The sequence below is a fragment of the Loxodonta africana genome, chromosome 17, assembly GCF_030014295.1.
Source record: "Loxodonta africana isolate mLoxAfr1 chromosome 17, mLoxAfr1.hap2, whole genome shotgun sequence".
NCBI classification, from domain to species: Eukaryota; Metazoa; Chordata; class Mammalia; order Proboscidea; family Elephantidae; genus Loxodonta; species Loxodonta africana.
Window position 1 is genome coordinate 63650637 of NC_087358.1, and position 27784 is coordinate 63678420.

General features: G+C 46.5%; 1 protein-coding gene and 1 non-coding gene across 4 annotated transcripts; one reads left to right on the forward strand and one right to left on the reverse strand.

Moving 5' to 3' along the window:
- Positions 1-755: 755 nt before the first annotated feature.
- Positions 756-27784, forward strand: SERP2 (stress associated endoplasmic reticulum protein family member 2). 3 transcript variants are annotated; one of them, XR_010318195.1, is made up of 4 exons: positions 756-914; positions 7898-7970; positions 19254-19502; positions 26787-27784. XR_010318195.1 is itself a non-coding variant. In XM_064270098.1 (3 exons), the coding sequence occupies exons 1-3, from the start codon at positions 831-833 to the stop codon at positions 19310-19312; spliced, it is 216 nt and encodes a 71-aa protein (XP_064126168.1). In that variant the 5' UTR covers positions 756-830; the 3' UTR covers positions 19313-20517. The 3 variants fall into 3 exon arrangements, 2 of the variants coding, with proteins under 2 accessions (XP_064126168.1, XP_023407041.1); XM_064270098.1 differs by lacking the exon at positions 26787-27784 and having other exon boundaries at positions 19254-20517; XM_023551273.2 differs by lacking the exons at positions 19254-19502; positions 26787-27784 and having other exon boundaries at positions 7898-9044.
- TRNAR-UCU (transfer RNA arginine (anticodon UCU)) lies at positions 22703-22773 on the reverse strand. Its single transcript has one exon. It is a non-coding gene; the product is annotated as a tRNA-Arg (tRNA).

Consider the following 27784-nt stretch of genomic DNA (forward strand, 5'->3'; position numbering starts at 1 on the left):
CCCACAACTACAAAAGCAAGAAAGCCTGTCCCAACTCCATCCTCACATCCCTTCTCCCGGTCCCTCAGGGAACCTGGTTTTGTCTTCTCTTCCAGGTTGTAATGTGACCCTTTTTACATCACTCAGCAAAGGTCCCACGGTAGGGTAACCTCGTGCAGGGACCTTCCCCAGACTCGCGAAGAGGAGGCTCCTCTGCACCGCCCCCAACAGCAGCGAGCCTGCCCTGCCCAGGTGCCACTTGTCATTTGAGGCCCCTGGCCGCGACCTCTAGTCTAGCACTCAGCCTGGGGGCAGAGGTGCAAGTGCGGCCGAGCGGCCTGGCCTGGCCCAATCCATTCCCGGGTTTGGGGTGAGTCCTTGCCTCAGACCCCAGGAGCGCTCCCGGCCCCCACCCGCGCACCAACGCCGGCGGCGGCGGAACCCTCAGCCTCGCTGCATTTGGCACATAATTCCGACACAGCAGGGTCCCGGCGGCCGGGCGGCGCGGCGCGCAGCTCTCCAGGCCCGAGCGTGGCGCTCCCGCCGCTGGGTAAGGGGCGGACGCGGCAGCGCCTGCCTCGGTGGCCGCGCTGCTTAGTTAGCCGGGGGGACCGGAAGGATAACGAGGAAGTAGGAGAGGGTTTCCTCAGATGGGAGATTACTTCCGTCCGGGCTCTGGCCTCTCTCCGGAGCCGGCTCGCAGGGGGTCGGGCTCGGGGCGCTCGGTGCTCCGGCCACGCCTTGCCACCTGCAGCGGCCCGGGCGGACGGGACGCGCTCGGCCTTGTCGGAGGGGCTAACGCGGGGGATTCTTGCAGGTGGGAATCGGAGGCATTTCAAAACGCCTGAGCCATGGTGGCCAAACAGCGGATCCGGATGGCTAATGAGAAGCACAGCAAAAACATCACCCAGAGGGGGAACGTAGCCAAAACCCTGGTAAGGCGGGGCGGCGCCGGCCGGGCTGGCCGAGCGGGCCGGGTGGGGCGGGGCCGGCGACGGGACGCGAGGGCAGGGCCTGGCCGCCCGGCCTTCTGCTCCCAGGACCCCGGCCCGCCCCGCCTGCGGGGTCTCGGAGCGTGGGCCAGAGAGCCGGGCGCAGGGCGGTGCGGGCTCCGAGGTGCCCTCGTGGACAGAGGGCCCTGGTTGGTCGTTGCCCCTCTGGGAGCGGCTGGCTGGGCTACCGTGAAAGCGCGGTGGTGGCTCCGCAGGAAGAAATCTGGCCTTCGTGCCTGGGAAAGACGGAAAGCCACAGCCTTGGGGGACACAGGGCCCGAAACGTAGTAGTTGCGAACATGTATGTTGAATGAATGAAAGAAAGCGTAAACGGAGGCCATTTATCATGTCTCCTGTGAACACAGGGTTTACCTTGCTTATTGGATAAGCCGCCCTGTGTAGACCCCACGGCCAACAGACACACACCTTGATAAGGTTTTCTTCCCAGCCCCTTCCTAATGGTCTGCCCTGTGTACTTGAAAGGGCTCCTCCTTTCTACCTGACCTCTTCACCTGTGAGGCCTCCCACCGCTGGCTGAACTAATGTAAATACAACGCTAGTGTTGTTTGCCCTGTGAATCCAGGCTCTTCCTGAAGGTATAATCCCGGAACTTTAGAAATCGGTTTATTGTCAGGGATTGTACTCTCCGAACTGTACATGAATGCTTTACAACTGGAATTATAAATAAAACCTATGTCTTATGCACAGGGGATTCTTTTAACAAAGCAGAATATCTTCCACAGAGAATTCCTGGCCTGGGACTGAATATTCAGAGGCATGAGCTGGCTGAGTTGTTGGGCAGTGGTGGTCTCCAAGTCTGTGAGCAAAGTCACCTGGAATCTATTATCCCATACAGTTAGGTAGCTGTCCAGCTGATGCTTGAGGTTTGGCTGAAAAAGCTTTCAGACTTGATGAGGCAATTCTTCTTAGCCGAAGAAATTGTGCTGGTTTGAATAACTGAGGGGAAAAAAAAAAAATAGGATCTGCGATCATCACACCCGAATTCTTGCAAAACCAAGCGTATGTGGCAGAGCCCTTAGAATTAAACTCTGCTCAGGGCTTTACACATAACTGCAGGCTTAAGTAGTCTTTAAAATTCACGTGGGATTTAGATCAGCTAGTTGTGATTGGTGCACCAAAACGCCCATGTGCTATCGAAATGGAATCATTTTTTACGTAGTTCTAGTCTTCCTTTTTTATTTGTACTCAGAAAAAGAAAATGGTATCCAAATTTACACTGAAAAGAATTTGAATTGATGTTAAAGCATGCAGAGTTTTGTATCCCCAGGAGATTCAGTTCTTCCCAGTGTAACACCTACTGGCTGACATATAAGGAACCGTGGTGGTGCGAACAGTTAAGTGCTTAGCTGCTAATGAAAGCTTGGCCATTCAGACCCACCCAGAGGCTCCACAGGAGAAAGACCTGGCAATCTACTTGCATAAAGAGAACAGCCTAGAAAACCCTATGGAGCAGTTTTACTCTGTCGTATGGGGTTGCTATGAGTTGAAAACAACTCAGTGGCACCTAACAACAACAACATGCTGACATATTGAAAATTCCTCACTGTATGGTTCTTTGTACTGAACTAAGGATCCAGAGTTCAGTTGTTAACTACGTTAGCAACTTAACCTGACTGCAAAAGCAGCAACAAAATAAGAATTTGCAGGGCTGTTTTATCCATTAGGCTCCATAGACTTCAGGCTCTCCAAGATGGCTAGAAAATGTTTGGGACTCAAAAATGTTTGGCATCAAAATATCAGAAGAAAATGGAAAAATTGGGGAAAAACCTGTTTAAACGTCTAGATCATGTAACTAGTCATTTGAAATTCAACTCGACTTTGTTATAGCTACATTTAAATTATATTTAATGTGCTACAAGGCTGCATTTTAATAGGTTTTGATACATTCTCAGGCAGGCTCTGCGAAGGTACCTGGCGCCTTTGAGGCTTTGTAAGCGACTCTACTAAATTTGTAATGAAAGGTTTCCAAACCAAGCCACCATGTATATTTACTTTTAGTTGGTTGGAGGGGCTTTTTGGTTAACTTTATTGTAAATGGATCAGCATCTAAAAAGTAAAATGAAATTCTCTTTCAAAAAGAAAGTCTATAAAACCTAAATCTCATTTTCCCAGTAACAGGTCAAACATGATTCTACTTTGATAGAAGTAACTTCCAAAGATGACTTGTTCACGATGAAATTCAGTAAATGGGGAGATGTAAACAAATTCCAACTGAAAATTCAGACTAATAGTTCAGAAGTAAACTTCTCCTGTAATTGTATGCAGATGCTTCAGTATTTCGTTGTTAGGTAATAAGCTGTGGGGTGAATCATCCCTGGGCCAGAGCAAATGATTAAGTGCTGAGCTGCTAACCGAAAGGTTGGCGGTTCGAACCCACCCAGAGTCTCCTCAGAAGAAAGACCTGGCAGCCTGCTTCTGAAAGGTCACAGCCAGGAAAACCCTACGGAGGGCAGTTCTACTCAGAAACACCTGGGGTCGCCATAAGTTGAAATTGACCTGACAGCACCTGACTATGGGGTGAATCAATATTATTCTCCCAAATAGCAGATAAATCCAAGAAACAGAGAAATGAAGTAAATCATGTTATGATTATACAGTAGTAACTTCTCTGGGCGGGGGGGGGGGGGACTTAAATTTCAGAGTTCTGGGTCACCCGCTGGTATCTTATCACAGGAAAAGCCATTCTGATATTTTGGAGCCTCAGGAAGTGGCAAACTATTTGAAATGAACCATGGCACTAGCAGAATCGCAGCCGCTTTCCTCACCTTTCCCAGCAGCAGATTCAGGCCGTGTGAATTGTCCCAGTGGGACTGCGCCGACTGCCTCTTCCAGAAACAAAGTCACCCAAAGCTCTCAAAAAAAAACAATATATTGGCATTATGATCAGCCAGGTGTTTATGAGCTGTGAAAATACCCAGATAATACTGATTCACTGGGAGTGTCGTCAAAGAGATTTTTGTGTGATATGCTCCAAGTTCTGCATGCTCAAAATTTGTCTTTTCCTGCAAATGAAAAGTAAAGAACTCCTCTAGGTATGCGTACTAGACACCAATAATTCATTTACAGGCTCCTGTATTCAGTTGTTGGCTTTGCTGGAAATAGAGCTAAAATAAACTTTTTATATAGCATTTGTGGAACAACAGCAACAGAATCGGCTTCTGGTCAACCCTGTCAGATGGCTAAGAAGGTGGTGGAAGAGGGTGGGGAGGGGTAAACATCACACTCTGTTCAGGTAACTTTATAATTTCTGTTATTTACTTAATCTGAGGTTGACCTGCCCTTAAGAGTCGAAGAACGGCACAGTAGAAATTCTGGTTAAAGTTATCTTATACAACTATTTAAGACCGATTTTGTTCTCTGGTCGAGAGCAACCGCGTGTCCCCTTGCAGCGTGCTTTGACATCTTGTAGGAGTGGAGGCAGGTACACTTCCAGGCTTGCCAAGGACAGAGACATGAATGGTTTTTTCCTTAGTCAAAGCTGTTGACACTTTGACCCATGCTTGCCTAGGAAGAGAATGCTGAGATAATCCTACCACCAATTAGGAAGTATTCATAAAAATGACAAATCCTTCCTACACACACAGACACCAGTTGCCATCGAGTCCATGTAGGTCACAGCAGAACTGTGCTCCAGAGGGTTTTCAATGGCTGACTTTTCAGAAGTAGATCTCTAGGCCTTTCTTCCAAGGCACCCCTGGGTGAATTCAAACCACCAACCTTTTGGTTAGCAGCCAAGCATTAACTGTTTCTGCCAGCCAGGGACTCCTTCCTAGACCCTATCTTTATTCGAACTAAGAAATATCATTTAACGAAAGCTGTGTGCTGATTCATTCTTCCATGAACATTTATTGAGGCTATACTATGTTTAAGTTCTATACCAGGTATCAGTATGGAGTCCCTGGGTGGCACAAACAGTTAAGCACTAGACCGCTAACCAAAAAGTTGATAGTTCAAGCCCACCCAGAGGCGCCTCAGAAGTGAAGTCTGGTGACCTGCTTTCAAAAGGTCACAGCCTTGAAAACCCTATAGAGTGCAGTTCTGCTGTGCACCCATCGGGTGGCCATGAGTCAGAATGGACTCGACAGCAACTCGCAACAACCAGGTATTGGCATTCATTGTTACATGAAAGAGACACAGTGCCTGCCCTTGGGGGGTCTACAGCCTAGTGGACAGATCGATGTTAAACACGATATCAGGAATAAACCTGGAGCTACAAACTGCAATTAATCCTACCAAGAAAAAGTCCATGGTAATGGAAGTGACAAGTGAGCCCCATTGAGGTTGACTCGCAAGGCCCTTGGAGCATGGCACAGGCAGGCTGAGAAGCAAAGAATTTTTGCCTCATCTAGAATGAGATGATCTTTTTATGTGGCATTAGTGGGACAGCAGCAGCAGAACTGGTCGCTGGTCAACTATGTCAGATTGCTAAGAAGGTGATGGAAGAGAGTAAGGAGGGATATTGAACAAAGACTGTTTTTAGCTCCAGCTAATGAGGAAATATTTGGTGAGTACTTTGATTTCTCTTTTTCAGTCTCTTCCTCCGTCCTTCCTATTTAAGAAACACACTGCTCTTTCTGAAGCCTCTCTCAGAAAATCTGTGTTGCTCAGTGATTGATTTGATTTCGAGGCTGCAGCCAGAGGTGTTGTGGTGGGCGCTCTTGTTTCTTCTGTGCTCCTGGTTTAAGAGGAGCCACAGGTGTGCAGGACTAGGGTCTTGCAGGTATAACCATCCTTTCTGCTCCCCAGGGAATGCAGGGATTGCTCCAAAGTGTCGGCTTCGCTGAGCTTAGGAGCTTTACTGCAAAATGCTGCTTCCCTCACGTCCACTCACAGTCACGTGGTGCTTGTGTTGTTCTGGGGATTTCCACTGTGTCAGTTTCCCAGTTTTTTTGGCCTGTAGAAGGTTTTGAGAAACTGCTGTGTTCTGTGACCCTGCTGGGAAGCCAGAGATACGAGAATTAAAGGTGAGTCTATGAGTGGAACACATCCAGGCTCTGTATACCCAGATGCTGATTCTGTCTTTGAATCCCACCTCTTCTTGCTCAGGCTAACATAAGCTATGAGCCTCAGTTTCTCAACTACAAAATGGAGTTGATAATACCTGCCTTGCAGAGTTGTGAGTGCCAGAAGTAATGGATATAGAGTGCTCAGCATAGTGTCCAGCTGTAAAATGGGGCGGTAGTAGTTGCGTCAGAACCTAACTTCAGGGGGGATGATGCAAATCAATATCATCCCAAGGCTGATCCCCATGAGAGACATACCTCCACCCTCCAGCTTTGTTAACAATTCTGACTCCAGCCGTCCTCCCCACGGCACTCTACTTCTCAGCTGGCTTCGGTAATCCATTGCAGTGGCGACACACAACTCACAGACCATACTCGATTCAGATTCAGGAAGCACGTATACAGAGTCTCTCTGTTTCAGTGCAGGGCAGCTCTTTCAGCTCCTCTGGGCTGTGCAGGCCTCCTCTCAGCTCCCTGAGGACAGGCCCTTCTTGGCTCCCTCAGGACAGACTCCTCTCGGCCCCCTCAGAACAGGCTCCTCTTGGACCCCCTAGGACAGGCTCCTCTTGGACCCCCTAGGACAGGCTTCCCCTCGGCCCACTCAGAACAGACTCCTCCCAGCCAGCCTTCTGAAGACAGGCTCCTCTCGGCCCCCTCAGGATAGGCCTCCTTTCAGCTCTCTGAGAACAGCCTCCCTCTCAGGCCCCTCAGGACAGGTCTTGTCTTGGCCCCCTGAGGACAGGCATCACTGCCTTCGGCTTCACTGCTGTTGGCTTTGATGCAGGCCCTGCCGCCGGGCCCCCTTCTGGGCCTATCACTGTCATCAGTGTTATAGCCCTTGACCCATGTTACAGCTCTTTTAGGAGGTTCCTTGCCTCCTTTCTCTCATCCTCTTCCCTCTTCTTTCTTCCTTCTGCTTCTCTTCCTGCTTTCTGTCTGAAAAGCCTCTGTGGGGTTGGCTGCTGGTATACACAACTCTTTATCAATTTCAAGACATGGCCCCTCCCAGCAGGGGCCACAAACTGATCAATTCCCTCTTGGTAGGCGTAGATACTTCATTTGCGTAGTAGGCTACAGACGCTTCATTTTCATAGTCTATCAACAACCCCTGCAAGGTGTATACCAATCACAGGGCAGGCTGCAGCCCAGGGCCAGACAGAAACTGTCAATCCAAGTTGTTTACAGTTTACCCAGGAAACGTCAGTCAATCTGGACAAAAGTAATAAACCCTCTGGGGTAGAAAACTAGGGCAAAGGTAACTTCTCAGGGCTTAGAGGACAATCTCTCAAGCTGTTTTTCCAAAGAACTAAGGCAAAAGGTCACATAAAGGAACTCATTTCACCACACCAGCATAGAGCATGCTTTCAACAAATGGAAGCAATTACCATTAATATTGTTTTTGGCTCCAAAAGCATTGTATTGGTTTATGTACTCATACCCCATTGGTTCCCAGAGCCTTTAAGACCACCAAGTTCACTGAGTTAACCAAACCAAACTTGTTGCTGTGGAGTTGATTCTGACTCATGGCGACCCCATGTGTCACAGAGTAGAACTGCTCCATGAGAATTTCTTGGCTGTAAATCTTTAGAGAAGCAGATTACCTGGCCTTTCTTCCACAGCACCACTGGGTAGGTTGACACTACCAATCTTCAGGTTAGTAGTCAAGCACAAACCATTTGCACCACCCAAGGACTGCTGATCATTGAGTTACAGGTGTGCTAATGAAGTTATTGGTGAATTTTTACACATCTACCTCAGTCCTTTATAATTGACTTCATCTCCATCTAGAGAGAGCCACTGAGGACTGAGACCAGGTCTGTCTGATTCACAGTACCCAGAAGCATTCAAAAAATGTTTATGGAAGGAATGAATCTAATCTTGCTTTCTTCCACTCTCTTTTAGAGGCCGCAAGAAGAGAAATATCCCGTGGGACCATGGCTGCTGGCACTGTTCGTTTTTGTTGTCTGTGGCTCAGGTATGGGTTTCACTGAACTTATATCTCATGTTCTCCAACACATGTTTTATTCACAAGGTAAATGGATGAAAAACATATTTGTCTGTGATTCAAGTTAACCACTGCCTTAAGCCTTAATCTTAATGGCTTTTGATATAATTTCTCTTCCAGCAGACCTAATATGGGTACAAACAGAATTGATATACTATCAAATCATAATCATAAAACGATTAAGTTGAGCAATTAAATTGCCTCCGTGCACTTTGGAGTTCAGTTAAGTCTTTCTCTGAAGATACAGCCTAAAAAGGGCATTTGGAACAGAAGGTGGAGCACCTGTCTGCCCGAGATAAGTTCACATTCCAGAGAAAGGGCAAGCCCTGTACCTTAGGAGTGAGCTTTACAGAGCCCTGAGATAGAACTGGGCCTTTGACCTCAGCCTTCAGATATGGTCACCTAGTACTATAAGTAAAGTTCAGAGAGCTCTACTTAGACACACACACACACACGCACGCACACGCACACACAAGTGAGGGGAGACTTGAGTAAAGGTATCGTGAAGTTGCTTCTAGTGGAATTCTGTCATTGGGAGTCTTGACCTGGTTCCTGGTCTCCTTGTGTTGTGTCTGCAATATTGGTGAGTGTAGGCCACTTCTAACCATGGGGTGTCCCTTCAAGAGCTCTTATCCCCCATCATCTGCACTGTTGCTGAGGCCAGGGAAGGGGAGCAGTCCACGTCTTCCTGTGCAGACCTAGGGATCCCAGGAAGACATGATTCTGCCCAAGGGCAAGAGAAGCCCATGAGTAAAGATGGCTAGGTTCCTCTTATCTCCAAGAGAGGGTCAATCTTCCAAGGAAGCACAAGCTCTTAGGAGGAAGGAGAGATCAGGAGCATTTGACGATAGTTACTTGAGGCTCAAATATTTCACAGATGATTTGGCATCCCCAGATGAGAAAATATCCCACTCAGAGAGACCAAAAAAGCTGTGTTGCATCCCCAAAGATATGTTTGAAAAATATCTCTTGCCCAATATAGGAACCCCCTCATCACTGTTTTGAGCAGGGGTTTACCCAGCCTCTCTTTGATCACTTCTGAGGATGGGATACTCACTTCTCCAAAAGGCCATTTATGTATAGCTCGAATTCTGTTAAAGACTTCTCGCCTATTTTGAACTATTCTGTGCTGTCTTAAACTTTCCTTTCAGTAGTTCAGGTTTGGCCTTCTAGAATGACACAGAATGAACCTATTCTCTTCTGAACTTCTTGAGTCTTCGGAAGTTTTCAGGACAAATGGCTAGTTTCTTCCCTAGTTCTCTCAGCATCGCCTCCTACGATGTGGTGTAATACTCCTGGATTCACTCACAGATTCTCCTAAAGTGTTCCAGCTTCAGTTCCTGTCTGAGCTGACTCCAACTCATGGCGACCCCATGTGTGTCAGAGCAGAACTGCGCTCCATAGGGTTTTCCGTGGCTGATCTTTTGGAAGTAGATCACCAGGCCCTTCTTCCAAAGCACCTCTGGGCTAGCAGCCGGGTATGTTAACTGCACCACCGAGGGACTCCCTCTTAAAGTATAGTATTTGTGAAAGCAGAGGGTGATCTAGAAGTGGTGTGACCACCACAGAGGCAGTGGGACCGTCATTGCCCTTGATTTCATTCCCGGCTTCTGTTAACATGGCCCGAGCTTGCAGTTGCTTTTAACAGACTCACCACATTAGTGATCACTTCGAGGTAATGACCAACCATCCCCACCCTATCTTCTTCACATAAACTTCCTGAGAGCATCAAGATGTTTCTGTATGGCTCCCATCCAAAGTGGTCCCCCGTCCCATCACACTTTGTTTTATCTGTGGCCCTCATCGGCATTTAGAACTATTTACTTACTTACTTACCCATTTCCCCCCACTAGGATGTAAGCTCAATGGAGGCAGTGTTTATTTCTCATTAAATTTGCAGAGCCTAGCACACTATTTAACACAGTGAAGGCTCAATAATATGGATGGATGGATGGATGGGTGGGTGGGTGGGTGGGTGGATGGATGGATGGGTGGATGGGTGGATGGGGCCAGATATATCCCATACTGTAGATATTTTTGAGACCTAATATAAAACTTCATGATGATTTCTGTTAAAATTCTATTATATTTGTTGTCAGTTATCTTTCTATGAAGTGATCATAAAGTCTTGAAACATAAACATACATAATAAGTGGCTTAATGATATAACATTACAAGACACAATATGGGCAATGGCATTGTAGTGCCCTCATTAGCAATGCTCGTTCAAAGCACTGTATGAAATTACAATGAATGTGGAATATTATATAGCATTTCCCTCAACCCCGCATATTCATCTCTGATTACCACAAAAAATAAAAAATAAAAAAGCCTGTGCCTTTCACATGCCATAGAAGTAATCAAGAGAATCAATCAATCTATAAAAAAGTTATCTATGTTTTCAGACTTTATGATCAGCCTGTAGGTTGTTAGATCTTGAACCTTTCATCTCATTATCTTTCTTTCCCAGCTTTATAGTCTCTGAAAGTATATTTTCCTTCACATTGCTGGTAGAAGCCTAAACTTTGAGAACCCCATGGAACACATTTAGAAACAGTCCCTCCTCTGAATGATTTTGAACCTCTAAGCAAAACTCATTCAAGCAATAGTCATTCCTGGAGGGTCCTCTTTGTGCCTGGTGCTGGGCTGGGCTTTGGGAATGCCAACCCCTTCAGGAGCTTACAGGGGCGTTGGGGGAGGCAGATAAGGAAGCCGTACCCCAGGAAGAGTGCTATGATAGTGGGGCGTGCAGGGTGCTTGGCAAGCCCTGATAAGAGACTCATAAATCACACTGGGCAGTAGAGAAGACTTCCAGGAGGAGGTGCTATTTGAGTTGAGTTTTGAAGGACAAACAGGCAGATGAAGGATGTGAGGAAGAGGCAGGTGATTTCAACTGAGGGAACATGATCTGGCAGAGGCAGGGAGGCACGAGGTGGCACAATGGGCTCAAGGATGTAAGTAGCTGAGAATGGCTGAAGCCCAGACACAGAGAACCGGAAGCCGGGGAGTTGTTCACCCTGGTAGTCACGGGTCTGACTAGAGACAGAGCCAACGTTCTTTTTCTTCTTTTGGCTTCAAGATATTGGTAGTAGCTGCAGCCCTCCCTAGTCTGCCCCTTCAAGTAGCCTATGGGGAAGAAAAGTCTATAGAGTTCTTTGCCCTGACTTGTTTTTCTCAAACTCATGCTGATTCTCAATATCTACCTCTTCCTTTTCCAAGGACTTAAAAACCATCGATTAAACGACATGGCCTAAGATTTTGCCAGGCTCATGGGTTCACATATCAGGAACTCTATCTTTTCTCCTTGGGTAAATTGGGACATTTGCTGACAACAGCCTTTTGGGACTGCTCCCAGCCCTCCTACTTTCTCCAGCATTGTGTACATTGGTTCTATTATCCTATCCGTAGGTTTGTCCAACCACCACCCATTTGTCAGTTTGTCGTACTGTGGTGGCTTGCATGTTGTTGTGATGCTGGAAGCTATGCCACCAGGATTTCAAATACCAGCAGGATCGCCCATGGTGGACAAGTTGCAGCGGAGCTTCTAGACTAAGACAGACTAGGAAGAAAGGCCTGGCAATCTGCTCCTCAGAATTAGCCAGTGAAAACATTATGGATAGCAACAGAAGATTGCCTGTTATGGTGCTAAAGGATGAGCCCCCTAGGTAGGAAGGCGCTCAAAATCAAATTTAACAGCGATCACGAAGATGGCTCAGGGCCAGGCAATGTTTCATTCTGTGTTACATAAGGTCACCATGAGTCAGAGCTGACATGATGGGACGGCAACTAACAACAACAATAAGTTTGTCCAAGGGCCTGGGATGTGAGCCTGCAGGAAATGTGGACTTAAAAGCGGTAAAGAAGATACACTTAGCACTTACTGGCTCAACACGCGCGCCTCCCTTAGTGTCCAGAGCTGTTTTAATGATGTCTTTGTAAATCTTCTCAGTTAGAAGACCACTTTGCTTTTATGGAGAGGGAGTTGAGTTGTCTTATTTTCTCTGTCCTCTGTTGACATGCTACAATAATCCCTAAGCCATGGGTCTCATCCCCTTTTAATCGTAACTAAAAACAATCCCTATGTTTGAGCCCAGCAATTGGGAGAATGGCACAGGACTGGGCAGTGTTTCATTCTGTTGTATGTAGGATTGCTACGAGTCAGAATCGACTCAACAGTACCCAACAACAACAACAACAAAAATAATCTACCAGCACCCCACTTTTTTTGCCAACTGTAGCATTTTTTGCAAGCCTCGGCTCAAGCTGGGCACTGTTCTCACAGAAATGTGACATCCTTCTCAGTTTGTCCTTGGTAATGTGCCCTTCTATCTTTGTACATGTCCTTTTCAAAATGGAACTTGTCATAAAAACACAATAGTTCCTTCAGATCTGCCCCTATTGCCTGCTCTCTGGGATTAAGCCCAGTTCCTTTCATCTTGCAGAACCTGATGGTCTTCAGTGTCTTCCCTTTATAGAGTCTCAGGCTCTAGGCTCCTACCTGTCTTTCCTTTCCATTTAAAAAAAGATCGGATTTCCTCAAGTGTAGCCAGTTCACCAGATCCTCTGCTTTGTGTAGTGAGCCTTCTTACAGATGCTAGGATTGCTGAAGCCCCTTGTCACTGGTCTGTATTGCTCCTGCCTTAGTTGTAACCCAAAGTGGGAGAGATCACATCTGATCACATGGGTAGGATGTCCACTCACAGCACTCAGTGCTTCTTGTGCCCTTCACGCTCACTCAGAATGCCCTGGAGTTTCCTGTAGGGTTGCCATGGCTTCACGTGCACACACTCCTCCCTTGCCCTGTCTATCAAATCTGTTTCCTTGAGCAAGATGAATGCCTGTCTATCAAATCTGTTTCCTTGAGCGAGATGAATGCCTGTTCCAGGCTTACGTACCATTCCACCAAGTTCCAGCAATACCTCCGAGGTCATGTTTCCCTCTGAGTTCATGTTGTTGGTATTCATATTTTGTACACTTTTTATATAGACAGTAAGTAAAAAGGTGAAGTCTTCTGATGTTAATGAAGCCGTTAATCATTGATCCAAATCTCTGGACTCATTCCCTTTCATTACCTTACCCTGTTAACCCACTTTTCTAATTAATGGTTGGTTGGGCAGAGTGCTCTTTTTCAAAATAGTGCCAGTGTACCTAGGGTAAGGAAATATTCAGGTCAGGCAAGTAATAAAGAATGCATGATTTATCTGTTTTCCTAGTGACATTCTAGGGGAGAATGAGGTCAGTAAAATTTTGGCATTTAAGTACATACTGGCTTATTTAAGTATATGCTCCATTAAAGGAATTGAAGAAGGCTTGGCGGCGCAGTAGTTAGGCACTCAGCTGCTAACTGAAAGGTTGGTGGTTTGAACCCACCAGCCACTCCACGGGATAAAGATGTGGCAGTCTGCTTCTGTAAAGATTACAGCCTCGGAAACCCCATGGGGCTCTACGGGGTCGCTCTGAGCCAGAATTGACTTGACAGCAAAGGATTACTCCATTTAATGTGGAAAAACAGGCTTAGAAACCTCCAAGAGGTTATCCCAGTTGCCGTTGAGTGGATTCTGACTTATTGTGACCCCCTGTGTGTTAGAGGAGAATTGTGCTCCATAGGATTTTCAATGGCTGATTTTTCAGAAGCACAGTAGATCGCCAGGCCTTTCTTGCAAGGTGCCTCTGGGGGGACTCCAATCTCCATCCTTTTGGTTAGCAACCAAAGGCCTTAACCGTTTGTGCCACCTGGGGACTCCCCAAGAGGTTCTAAGATCCCTTTATTATGGGGAGCCATGAGTCACAGCAGACTCTTGAACCTTATTTCTCTGCTTGTTTCAAGTGCCTGCCTTCATTCTCAGCACACGTCTTTCATGGCTGTGATATTGGTAAGTGTGAGACCATGAAAGGGAAGGAAGAGCAGCCAGGAGAACCATGAGGGCAGAGTACAGGTGCCTGAGACCTGCCCCAGACACGCACCAGGGAATGTCCCCCTCGCTGAGAATCCCACGGCAGCACCAGACCTCCTAGGGCAGCCCTGACGCCCCCAGGGTCTGAGTCAGGCCAGCGCTGCTCCATTTTCTGCTTTGATGCATGGTTGTAACTCCTCATACGTTACCTGTTGAGCAGGGAGTTCAGGAGGTTATCTAAATACAGCCCTCTTCAAAGTAAGTAAAGTTCCACTTTCCATAATCCGAGTAACAATAAAGCTGGTTACCAAATTAAACAAAATCAAACAGGATATGGCCCTGAGATGTCCTCTCTGGATAATAACTGTGTCTGAAAAGAACACACTGTTCCAAAGCTTTTTTATCTCACAAAGAAAACTCCTGCGGCAAAACAACTGAAAAGGTCTCATAGGCAAGGGACTTCTTTGAAAACCGACAAGTTAGCAATAATGGGACAAGGGGCCTCAGAAGAAGATGGTTTTGGGATCTGTCAGATCTGAGTTCAAAGCTTGGATTCGCTGTGTATTAGCTGAATAACTTTGGACAAGTCACTTAATCTCTGTGTATTGATTTCATTATCTATAAAGTAGGGATAATAACCAAAAAAAAAAAAAAAACTTGCCATTGAGTCTATCCCAAGAGCCCCTCAAAAGATTGCCCAAGGGGTGAAATGTTCAATGGCTATAAATGCCTAGTCAGTTGTAAACCTGAAACCTATAGCTACTGTCTTCCTTAATGCCGCCCTCTCAGCCTTCATGGAAAACCGTGGCACCACTGGACCTCATGCCGTGAGGGGTTCAGACGTCCATTCTCCTTTCATCCTCCCAGGCGGCGCCTTTGTTTGGCAGGCTTAGCCTCAGACATTCATCACGGACTACCACAAAGCGGTAGGCCCTGCCTCTTCACTTCAGGGATGAGTGTTAGCACTTCAAGTGATAACACTTTGGTGCGTGAGACTGTATTCTCATATGATTAAGTACCAAAATCTTTCAGATGTCCCCAAGCAGGAAAAAAGAAATACAATAAGTAGACTAAAATCACTGAATAGTGGTTGGTACTTTAAGTTGAATTTCAGAAAAAAATGTGAGTTTCACTTCGTTCGTTGTTGTTAGCTGCTGTTGAGTTGATCCCAACTCATGGTGACCCCGTGCACCACAGAAGAAAATGCTGCCCGGTCCTGCACCATCCCCGTGATCGGTTGCAGATCTGACCATTACGATCCATAGAGTCTTCACTGGCTGATTTTCAGAAGGAGATTGCCAGGCCTTTCTTCCTAGTCTCTCTTAATCTGGAAGCTCTGGTGAAACCTGTTCAGCCTCCTACCCAAAAACCAGACCCACTGCTGTCAAGTCGATTCCAACTCATAGTGACCCTATAGGACAGAAACCCGTAGGGTTTCCAAGGCTGTAAATCTTCACGGAAGCACACTGCTGCATCTTCCTCCCACAGAGCAACTAGTGGATTCAAACCACCCAATCTTTTGGTTAGCAGCCAAGCACTTAACCATTGTACCACCAGGGCTCCCTGTTTAGCCTCAGAGCAACACTCAATCCCCACCGACAGAAGGGTAGTGGTAGCGCATGAGGTGCACTGGCCGGGAATCGAACCTGGGTCCCCACGTAGAAGGTGAGAGTTCTACCGCTGACCACCAGTGCCCCTTTACTTCTTAAAGCAACCCTAATTAGATGCTGTTTTGCTGCAGTTTTCTTTGTGAGATAAAAAAGCTTTAGGACAGCGTGTTCTTTTCAGACACAGTATTATCCAGATCGGACATCTCAAGGCCATATCTTGTATTTTGTTTAATTTGGTAGCCAGCTTTATTGTTTCTTACATTATATCGGTTATGTCAGAAATACAAAACCTGTTTGTCAATCAAATACCTGTTGTTGATCCCCTCAGATTATCATTCCAAACAGGCCAGAAATTTTTCTTGCTCAAATCTCGGCAAGTGCTTTTGTTTTGTTTCAGCCTTTTTGACTGGTTTTATTTGTCCCTCCTTGGTCTCCTAGGACCCAGATCTACACTGAAGCCGCCTTGAAAGACCTTGCCCTGGGTTCCCTCCCCTTTTTATAAAGCATATCTTCCTCCTCTGCGGGCAGTGGGGCCTCTTTCCAGATAAGCAGCTCACCCCGTCTCTCACAGTCCTCAGTTTCAAAACCTGCCTCTTTGGAGAGCCGTTTGATAGCTTCTGAAGAGTGCTTGTTTTTATCTTGCTGCTCAGAGACAAGCGTGACCTGGGATGTGTGCCTGAGACTTCACCACAGAGATGCTGTCACATGGATAGACCAACTGCTATCTTCCCCAAACACTCGCAGTCCTGTGTACTTCCTCAGGCTGTTAATGCAGCCAGTCACTGCTGTTTACACCCAGAGCAGGCATTCCTGGTTTGTTTTTGTTTTCTCTCTTTTATCCCTGGCTCTTTTAAGAACAATATTGAGGAGAATTCTCAGACCATGCTAAGGCTCAGTGGGAAAGTGAGCTGTAGTTGATTAATAATGTCTGTCACAGACAGGGTATGGAGTGCACAGTCACTGCCTTATCTTTGCTCTCCCTGCCCTAACCTTTTTATAATGTCAGTGACACGGTGTCACAGGACAACAGTCTTCAGCATTTTCAGCTTTCCTCTCTGACCAGAATGCCTCAGGGCTTGGTGAAATTAGGTCTTTTCCTTAACATCCTAGCTGTTCAGATAATTTTGTTGTTTAGAGTCAACATACACGTGTTGTGTGTGGTCTTATAACACTATTTACCTCTTCCAAGCCCTGATGTGATACTCCACATTGACAGGAAGCAGCAGTCTGGGATAGCACTCTTGCTTTGCACCTGGTTGTATCCTTCTCCGGCCTCACCCCTCAGTTAAGGTTTAAGCTGGGATCAATGGAATCGCTGTTTCATTCATATCACCCTTTGATTGTCAGAGGGAAATGCTTAAATACTAGCCATGCCTGGGCTCCCTTCCTCAGACTCCTCCCTCATGTATTCCTAATTTAAACTGTATTTCTCTCTCTCTAGCCAACCCTAATATTCATTTCCTAATTAGAGATTATGAGAATTTTAATGGTTACTGAAGCCTGGGTGTTCTGGAAACTGATGAGCTTGTATCTCCCCCCCTCCCCGCCACCCCCACCATCAAAGAGAAACCTCTAGAGTAATAGGATTAACCAGGGACTTTTTTTTTTTTATAATTTTCTATATTTTCCAAATTTTTCAATGAGCCAATATTACTTTTATAATCAGAAAAAAATAAATGTCTTTTTAAAAAATAACCTCTAGGCTAGTGGTTTTTAGCCTTTTATTTTTTAAGTGGCAGAATTCTTCGTTCATATCTCAGGGGGACGCAAACGAAAGGGCAGCTCTTCGGGTAGCAGCGGGGGGTATAGGGAGCCTCCCTGTATTGCTGAATATTCTGATTTTTTCTTATCCCCAGAAGAGAACACACATCTGGACTGTTTGCCCATCAAATAGGAAATTGTGTCTGGCCCATAGCCGGCCTCTGATGCTGCAGAGTTCGTGCCTTTCAGCGAAGAGCCTGCTAGGTTCCTTTGGCACCGTTGGTTGTGAGTAGCTCCACCAGTTCTGGGCAGGGACAGCCATTGTCTCAGTGGAGCTGTAACAGCCTGTGCTCTTTCTCCTGCGTTCTCCAGGACTCTGCCCAGGGGAAGGCAGAGGGGGAAGAGGGGAGAGAGAGAGATCCTGTCACAGCCTGGTCTCTTTTTCAGGACAGCCTCTTCAGAACAGATGTGAAGTGATTCTCTGGGATGTTTTTGGCTGGGCCTAAACTCCTCCTGTTCTCCTAACCTCTGTTTCAGATGGTTCAACTGTTTCCTTTCATGTACATGCTGAAGCCTCATTTCTAGAAGGGCCAACACCCCCCGCTCTCCCTAAGACTGGCTGTTTCCTTAAGGATTGTGTGAAAAGAGAAAATACCGTCAAGTGTGTGCCAAGGACTTATAGCCAGACTGCCTTGGGTTTAAAACTCGGTTCTGCCACCCACTAGCTGCGTGGCCGTATCCAAGTTACCTATGTCCCCTTAAGCCTCAGCCCTCCCATTCTTAAAAGGGGGTGCCCATCACCACCATCAGTTGCCATTGAATTGACCCCGACTCACGGCAGCTCCAACTCTTGGCAACCTCATTGGTGTCAGAGTAGAACTGTGCTCCACAGAGTTTTTAATGGCTGGTTTTTCAGAGTAGATCACCAGGCTTTTCTTCCAAGGTGCCTCTGGGTGGACTGGGTCCTCCAGCCTTTCAGCTAACAGTCAAGCATGTGAACCATCTGCACCACCCAGGGACACCTTCTGTGGGCTAGGCTATGTCTATTGCTTCCAGGTGAGACACTAGCCAGCACAGCAACTATTTGAACCATCCAGGGACTCCACTGTTTCCTAATCACAGGGATTAAATAGGACAATGCATGTAAAGTGTTTAGCAGGATCATGGTAATGGTTTTAGAAAGTGTGTTCATTGTAATTATGTTGTGGCCCTTAGTCATCCTGCCTCCCTACCTCTCTACCACCCTGGCAAGGTTCTCCCTCAAGATGTGAATGATTACAAGGAAAGAATGATAGTATTTTGGCCTTTTTGGTGGCTTTGCTTTGTAATGATGAGAAAACTTAAGAGCATAGCTCTTGAGATACTGAGGAACCTGCATGAGCCCTGAGGCCAGCTGCCACCTGGACAGGTAGAAGGTAGGGTTTCTAACCCAGAAGGCCAGTGTTAGCACCACTGCAGGACAACTCAAACCTCATCTCTGCTTCTGGAAAAGAACTCTTTATAAGTTAGTCCATGGGGGTGAGTAAGATCTATGCATATAACTACTTTGGCTACCATTTCTTGAGTACGATAATATCAGGCCCTACATATGTATTTTTTCTTACAGTCACACAGTCCCTGCAAAGAATCTGTTATACTCATTTTTCCAGATCACGAAACTGAGGCTGATAGAGGACACTGGCTTACATCTCATAGCTAAAATGTGAAGAAGCTAGTACTCAAACCTAGTTCTTGGAGACTACAAAACCCATCTACTATTACCCTACATTCCTTCTCCCTTTTACTGTTGCCCTAAAAAAAGACTATGGAGCACAACAGAGTTCCACCAGCTTTAGGCATTTAGCACACAACTACACATTGAAAAGAACTTACCTTCTTTCCCTGTCAGAAAAGGTGATTCCGGATGTACAGCCATCCTGGGTCTGCTACCAGATGGCTAAAGCATTGACCTAGCCATGGGCTCCTTCTTGATGAGGCCACTGTGTCCCATTCACCTTGCTCTTTTCTGGACACTTGCCCAGGACAGACTTGAATTCGCATATTTGCAGGTCTACTGCATACACACTGGCCTTTCCTGGAGACTGCCAGAGCTTTCCTGAAATTGTGACAATCAGAGGGAGTCCCACACCTCAGGCTGGCAAGTGGGACGTTTGAGGAACTCGACAGCCCTGGAGAAACTCTTCTCTTTCGCCACAAATGAAAGCCTGTGGACATCCATCTGCTCTGGAATCCCTTCCTCAGGTCTGAGGTGGACGATTTGGAGAAGACGCCTCATCCGCCATTGTGGCTCCCTCAAGGTGACCAAAGCCTCTCTTGTTATGTGCCTCCCTCTGCCCCGTGCCCCAGCGGAGCACCTGAAGACCTGTTCTTGTCCTCTTTCTCAGAAGTGTCTCTGCTCTCTGCCATTTAATGTGGATAAAGGCCATCACATTCTCTGCAAATAGTATCCATTTCCTTTATGCTGCCTTCCTGCCCTCACCTGCCCCTGGCATCTCTCTTTTCCACCCTCACCATCTCTGGAGAAGCACCGGGAAAAGCTACCAGGAAATGGTCTCTTGCCTTTGACTTCCTTTGTGCTGGTTTGTTTATAGAGCTTAACGACCCACCTTTGCAGTGTTTTGTCTCCTAACTTTTCTACTTGTCTCTTAGGGGACCCATAACTATTCTTACCTATTCTTACTGGCTCTTTCAGACTTTTTTCATCCTTTTCATGTGTTTTAAATTAACAATAATCAAAGCTACGTGATTCCTAAGGTTGTTCCTCTGGCCTGTCTTAATCTCTCTTCTCAGCAGTTCCTTCTCTCTTACTGTCAACTATTTATTTTCAATAAAAGCGGCTTTATGAAGCTTGCTGGTGTCTGGCAGAGCTCCAGCGTTCTGACACTTTCCTCTGGGATCCACTTGTGTCATCCCCAGATCCTCCTGACTCCTTTTTTATGGCCAGGGTAGGTCAGTTTTCAGGCTAAGAAGTGCATTAGGATGACAGGGTTCTAGTCTGTCTTAGTTTCTTAGTGTTGCTATAACAGAAATACCACAAGTGGGTGACTTTACCAAATAGAAATTTATTTCCTCACAGTTTAGGAGGCTAAAAGTCCAAAATGAGGGTGCCAGCTCTAGGGGAAGGCTCTCACTGTGCGCTCCAGGGAAAAACCCTTATCTGGTGTTTCCTGACGATCTTCTTGCAGCATGTACATACCTTCCCCTCTGCTTGTGCTTGCTTTTTCTGTGCCTGAGCTGCTCTGCTCTTTTTATCTCAAAAAGTGTTTGGCTTAAGACACACCCTACACTGGCATGGCCTCATTAACATAACAAAGAAATCAGTGGGGTTAAATCCATAGGTATGTTGTTGTCCTTTGCCCATGAGTCTATTCCGACTCATAGGGATCTTACAGGACAGAGTAGAACTGCCCCATAGAATTTCCTAGACTATAATCTTTACAGGAGCAGATGGCGAGGTCTTTCTCCTGCAGATTCCCTAGTGAGCTCAAACCACCAACCTTTAGGTTCTCAGCTGAGCGCTTAACCATCGCACCACCAGGGCTTCTTATTCCATAGGTATAAGGGTGATGGGTGATGATTTACAACACACATATTTTGGAAAACCTAATTCAATCCATAACACAGGCCTTAAGAGTTTATGGTCTGTCATGACTTTGCTCTTAGGACATTTGAATCCCAGGGCAGCAATTTGGTTCTGACTCTTTTGGTTTGCAAAGTAATCATTTGAGGTTTTTTTAAATATATTTTCCTCCAGTTTTTTTTTTTTTTGTGTGTGCAATTATTTCCCTTTCAGTCATTCAATAAATATTTATTGAGGACCTGTTTTGTGCCCAGTGCTGAGCTAGGGCCGGGGTAGAATTGTGAGCAAATTCATACATGGTCTCACCCACTCTCCTGGAGTTTTCAGTCTAGTGGGAAAGAAAGATGAGTTAATCAACTCATGGTAGTAAACCATGTAAACTTTCAGCTGTAGGAGCTGTGTTTGGAGGAGAGGCACGTGGGGCTATGAAAGCATAGAATGCAGATGGCTGATCTACTCTGGACAGTGGTTCTGAAAGTGTGGTCCCTGGACCAGCAGCATCAGCATCACCTGCAGACTTGTTTGAAACCCAAATTCTCAAAGCCCACCCCAGACCCACTGGACTAGAAATTCTGGGGGTGAGGCCAGCCTTTATGTTTTAACACACCCTGAGGGGTTGTGATGCACACTCAGGTTTGAGAACCACTGCTCCAGGTGGTCAAAGAAGGCTTTTCTGAAGAAATGACGTGAGAAATGAGAGCTGAAGGGTAACTAGGCAGTAGGGTGGGCAAAAGTACTTCAGACAGAAAGAAGGACATGTATGAAAACCCTGTAGTGACAGCATACAGCTTTTGAAAGCATGAGTCCCCCAGTGAGAAGAAGAGTGATGCAGAATAAGTTGAGAGGTTGACAGGGGCCAGAATACGCAGGTCACTGAGGCCTCATCAGGGATTAGGCAAGAGGGAGCTTTTGATCTGCTTTCAACCCAGGAGTGACCCAATCTTACTTGCTTTTATTTAGAGGACAGTTCTAGCTACAGTATGGAGAAAGGACTGGAAAGGAATAAGAGTAGACCAGTTGGAAGTCATCGCAGGGGTCTAGGGAAAGATGATAGTAGTTTGGACTAGGATGGTTTCTAGGGGGATGGGAGAGAAGGGTGTATAATCAGAAGATCCTTAGGTATAATCCACAGGTTTTTGTCATTGACTCAACGTGTCAAGGATGATTTCAGTGTTTTTGGCTTGCACAGGAAGATGGAGGATAGTAATGCCAAGTTTAGCAGTGAGAAGAGATCATAAGAAGTCCTACTGAGTTTGAGCCATCCAACTGTAGATATCAATGAGATGGTAGAATGTAGGTCTGGAGCTTCAGGGCAGAGGTCTGGGTGGAGACCCCATTTGTGAGTCATTAATGTCTCGGTGGTGATGAAAACTGTGGGCCTTGATGAGATCCTCTAGGGAGAAATAATGAAGGAAAGAAAGCCCAGAACCACTCACTGAGAAACTTCAGTGTTTAATGGTAGAGTAGAGGAGGAGGATCTCATAAAAGACACTTAGGAGAGCCAAAGAGAAGGAGAATGTGCTGTTGCAGAGGCCATAGGAAGAGAGAGTTTCAAGGAGTGAGTGCTCAGCATCAGTGAGTAGGAATAAGGCAGGAGGAGACTGAAGAACACCTGTTGGATTGAGAGATAGAACGTCATTAGTGACTTTGTTCTTGTTAGTTGCAGTTGGGTTGCCCCTGACTTACGGCAACACCATGACAAAGGACCAAAATGCTCCCCTGTCCTGTCCCATCCCCATGATCGCTTGTGGACAGAGCTATTGTGATCCATAGAGTTTTCATTGGTTGATTTTCAGAAGTAGATCGCCAGGCCTTTCTTCCTAGTCTATCTTAGTCTGGAAGCTCCGCTGAAACCTGTTCAGCATCACAGCAACATAAACGTCAGCGCTGACAGACAGCTGGTGGCTGCGCACGAAGTACATTGGCTGGGAATCGAACCCAGGTCTCCCTCATAGAAGGCGAGAATTCTACCGCTAAACCACCAATGCCTCCATTCAGGACTTAGCAAGAGATGTTTCAGTAAAGAGAACAGAAGCTAGAATGAAGCGGATTGAGGAGGGAATAGAAGGTAAGCTAATGGAGACAGTACGTACAGCCTTTGGAAATGGTCGACTATGAAGAGGAAGAGAGCATGTTAGTTCCTGGGAGATGTGGAGTGAGAAGTACTGTTTTGGCTTGTTTGATTTTTGAGTGGAAGCAATTCTAGCATGTAAAAGCTTAAGGATTTTGGTGATGGGGGAGGATGAATAAAACAGAGGTGGTCAGGAAAGGTTTCCGAGGGCCAGGATCCTAAACGCAGTTGGGAAGTGCAGATGCTTGTTGGTTCTGGTGGTGCCTGCTCCAGCCTAGGTTTTTCTGAACCTCTGTGACTGCCAAGGGCCAGATCCCCTGACCTGGAATGCCTGCTGGCCCTCCCTTTCTTGGCCTCTCTCCTTCCTGCTGTCTCGCCTGTCCACAGCCCCTTTTCCGCAGCCTGCTCAGCTGTTTTCTCAGCTTTGTTCACCCACTGTTAAGTTATTAACTTGTCAGGGTCTAGACTCCCCACTTCCTTTCCCTCTTTGAACTGACTCTTGGCCCGCTTCCTGTTCGTTGCCTCGGAAAAGTCAGCATTTGGAAGGCTAGGGTTACTCTGTAGGTCAGCACCGGCAAGCACGCAGAACGTCCGTGAGCATAACTCGTCTAGAAGGTTGAAGGCGTTTTAAAAACATTGGTACAACTGAAGCAGGGATAACAAGCAATTCACCTTGCCGTTATCTTAGATGTGGAGGCAAATGGTGAGCTTCAAAGAGACTTTTTTCAAAGAGATTTCTCCGAGAGCATTTGGTTTTAAAGGGTCACCTGTAAACTGTTAGGGACCAGAGGATTTTTACATGTTAACTCACAGATTCAATGAGGATCTGAAATCATCTTGAATTCGTTTTTAAAGCAGACCCAAAGAAACAGGTAAGTTGTTCTAATGAAAGTATTACTCCTCTGAGACACATGATATTTTCTCCAAGATTCTTTAGAGAAATTTGCAGCAGTTTCTTAAAAAGAATTGAGTGGCGTTCTCATTACCTAGAACTTTCTAAGTCATGAGTTAATGGGGTGTGATGGACTGAGATACACAGACTGCTTTCTGTTCATTGACCTACATCACACTGATAATAATTTCTTGCCGAAGAACAAGAGTAAGGGAGAAATAACATTTTTGAGCATCTATTACAGGTAGATCTTTTATTTATGTCATTATATTTTATTCCTTGCAATTCTTTGAGGTACTTACTATCTATAGTTTTGCAAATAAAGAAGTCAAGGCTCAGAACTGTTTATTAATTGCTCAAGGTTAGTATCTTTAGAGAGCGACAGAGCTGGCACTCAGCTCTGGTCTGCTCTCATACATGGAGAAGCAGCAGTAGTTGCTGCAGTAACAGTTATAATAATAGCAGTAGCTACCGCACACTGACTCCTCAGTGTGTGAGGAACCTTCATACAGGCTACATCGTTTAATCCCTGTAACAACCCTGTGAGTACCATGATCCTCATTGTACAGAGGAGGGATCAGCATGGTCACACAGCTATTAAGTGAAGAACAGGGATCCAAAGCCAGTTCCATCCAACTCTGACATTCCTCTCTAAAGTAAACTTGTTTGTCCAAATTAGAGATGTTTCCCTGACGCCAGGAACAAAGCCTGAGGCATGGGAGAGGTAAATGTTTTTTGTCTAATGTTGTTGAATATACAACTGCCTTCCATTTCTATTGAGCCAGAGGAAAGAATGTTTATTTAATTTTTACTCCTTGTCAGCCTTGGTAGGGGAGGACAGAAAGGTCAAATATTTCTGTGAGTTTATATATTTTGGTATGCCATTCTCTCAGCCATCTAACAACTTCCCCTGTCAAGACCCACCCAGGAACCCAGTATAAGCCAAGGAGACCTCCCAGAGCTGGCAGAATTAGAAATCCCACATCTAGAGAAGAGTCCCTCAGACCCTCACAGGGAACCAGTTTGATTTTACACAAAATTCTAAGGCTTTTTTTTTTCCCGGATTTCTTCATCTACAGCAACATAATAATACATGAAAGGAGGGCCCACCGCAGATTGGTGCAGTAATACCAGACGTGATCAGGGACAAGAATAAGAAAACAAACAAACAAAAAAAATGATAAGAACCAGAAATGAGAGCCTAGAAGTACAGCTTTGTTGTTACTTGCTGTTCAGTCAGCTCTGACTCATGGCAACAACCCCATGTACGACAGAACCAAATGTTTCTTGGTCCAGGAAATATTCTGTTGTGATCCATAGGGTCAGCAGGCCTTCCTTCTGTCTTAGTCTGGAAGCTCCATTGAAACCTGTCTACCATGGGTGACTCTGGTGGTATTTGAAATACCACTGGCAAGGCTTCCAGCATCCCAGCAATGCAAGCTACCACAGGATGCCAAACTGACAGACTGGTGGTGAAGTACAGCAGATAGCTATTTTGACAACGTCAGATAACGCTGTGCAACCTCCGTAGCAATATTGCAGCAGTCTTATTAATTGTTTTTCATTATGGTGATGCTGAACAGTCATAAGAAGTTCACGTTAAATCGTGTTTGCTATACCCAGTTTAGGAAGTCAGTGATGACATGAAAAGAAAGGAAAATGCATTAGTGCTTTATCTACTCTTAAAATCCAGCCATCCAAGACAGATCCCCCAGGCCCTCTGCGTTCTTTACCTTTGTGTTCCCGAAACAGCGCCCGGCACGTAGTATGTGCTCATTAACGTTAGATGATGAAACATGGAAGGATTTGTTTCCTGAGGCTTCTGCCTAGCCCTGTTTTACTGTGGCCACGTAGGAAGCTGCAGTCCTGGGTACATTCCGGCTGACTTTATGAAGGAGAGGAGGGGGGAAAACCTCTGAGAGCTAGTGTTTTGCTTCTACACATGATTCAATATGATGATAGCAGCCTCTCCTCAAAAAAAAAAAAAATGATTCATGCCATGGTAGTTGCTCTTATCATCATCGTCATCGTTGTCGTCATCAAGATTGATCAATGTTGCTAGCTGCAAGGATGGAACAGGAAGCTGATCTTCCTGTCCTGGAACACATTGGAAACCCAGTAGCTAGAGCCAGGCTGGGAGCTGTCTAACCAGCTCTTACCAAAATAAGCAATGAGGTGGGAGGAGTGGGAGTGGCAGCAGTTCTCCCCGGGCTCACAGGCCACCTGGCTCCTTGGTGTGTCAGGAGGAAGGCCCATCTAGTGAAGATTAGGCCCTGAACAAACCAGTGTTGCTCTCGTTGAGAGACAGGCGACATTTCAGAGGCTTACAGGCAGCCAGGGAGTCCCTGGGCAGTTAAAAGGTTAACATGCTCAGTGCTAACCAAAAGGTTTAAGGTTCGAGTACACCCAGAGGTGCTTCAGAAAAAAAGCCTAGTGATCTACTTCCAGAATTCAGCCATTGAAAATTCTGTGGAGCACAGTTCTGACACTCATGGGGTCATCATGAGTCAGAGTTGACTCCATGGAAGCTGGTACAGGCAGCCAGAACATACTTTTGCATCAAGGGTTATCTGCAGCCAGAGACCTGGACTGGTGGGTTGGCTGGCACCTGGCCTTCCTCACCAGCACAGAGCGGGTGTTTTACAGGTCACGGCCATTTTGAAGAGGCAGACTCACTGAGCCGTTAAATGAACTGCAGCGCAGCGCGAAAGCCGGGTATCCTTCTCCCCAGCAGGGGCAGAACATTTAGGGGAAGGGGGCCAAATCTCCTCTCAGAGCTCCATGGGTTTCTGGCCTTCACTCCTAGTGGAATTAGCAGGAGCTATCCGGATAAATCCCTGAGGCATCCATCAGCCAACAGAGTAAGCCTGGCCTTTTAAAGAAGTTCACTGACCTCTCGTTAACTCCTTGTTAGGAAATGTCTAATCAGCTGTGCACTAACATGCCCAGGGGTCAGGGAGCCGGGCACTCTGTGGGATTGGGTTTCCAGTTGTGTGCTGTCTACTGCCTGAGCTGTCCGGTTGGCTTTCCCCTTTCAGCTATCTTTCAGATCATTCAGAGCATCAGGATGGGCATGTGAGAAGGCCTGGGTTCGAGGCTGCCTCCCTCCCGCTGGAGGGCGGAGGACCGCATATGCTTTTAGCCAGGTGTCTGTGGGAGGCACGCAAGCTGTGCAGAGTAGACAGAAGGCTCCCTCGATTGTTCCCTGGTGGTTTCATCTTGGATGTCAGGCCAAACTGCCTTCTCACGGGACATCTCGGCGCGTCCGTGCTTGCAAGCGGAAAGGACATTGGACTTTTCTGTTGACTGGATCGGCAGCCCCCAGCTGTCGGCAGCCGCGCTTTGTGTGGTTTTTCCTCGGTTTCACTCATGTCTGCATGTGGCCCTCTGAACGATCGCTGGTTTACCTTCTACGGCTACAGTCTCGCCTTCATCGGGAATTGGTTTTACAAATAAATGTCTTTGTTCAACCTCATGCCATGTGTGGGTGAGTGTGAGAAAACCGAAGTGAAGAAGAAATCAGAAAAGCTCAAGGGGGGTTGGGGCAGTGGGGGAACTTGATGACTCAATTGGAAAGGGTCAGGGAATCTGCGGCCTGGGAACCACAGCTAGATTCACCCAGTGGGTCCCTGGCAAAGGCCCAAGGTCTTCCCTTGAAATGCAGCCGTGGGCGGTTCTAATCCTTGGGTTTTCCACACAGCTAACTCTTCATTCTGGTTTTTTTGTTTGTTTGTTTTTTCTTTTTTTCCAGTCCAGAAAAGGCAGCTGAAGTGTGCAATAAGGTTGCATTAGCCTGCATCTCCTGTGTGGTCAGCCTCAGGGCTCCACAGAGCAGATGATCCAGGCCTCTTTGTGAAAATCATCAACTCCAGGCCCAGCCCCGTCCCTAACAGAGAGCCACTGGGTGGATCCAAGAGGTCCCTGGGTGGCACACACCACCCTGGGTGGTGGTTTGAACCTACCCAGCAGTGCTATGGAAGAAAGGCCTGGCAATCTGTTTCTGTAAAGACTACAGCCAAGAAAACCCTATGGAACA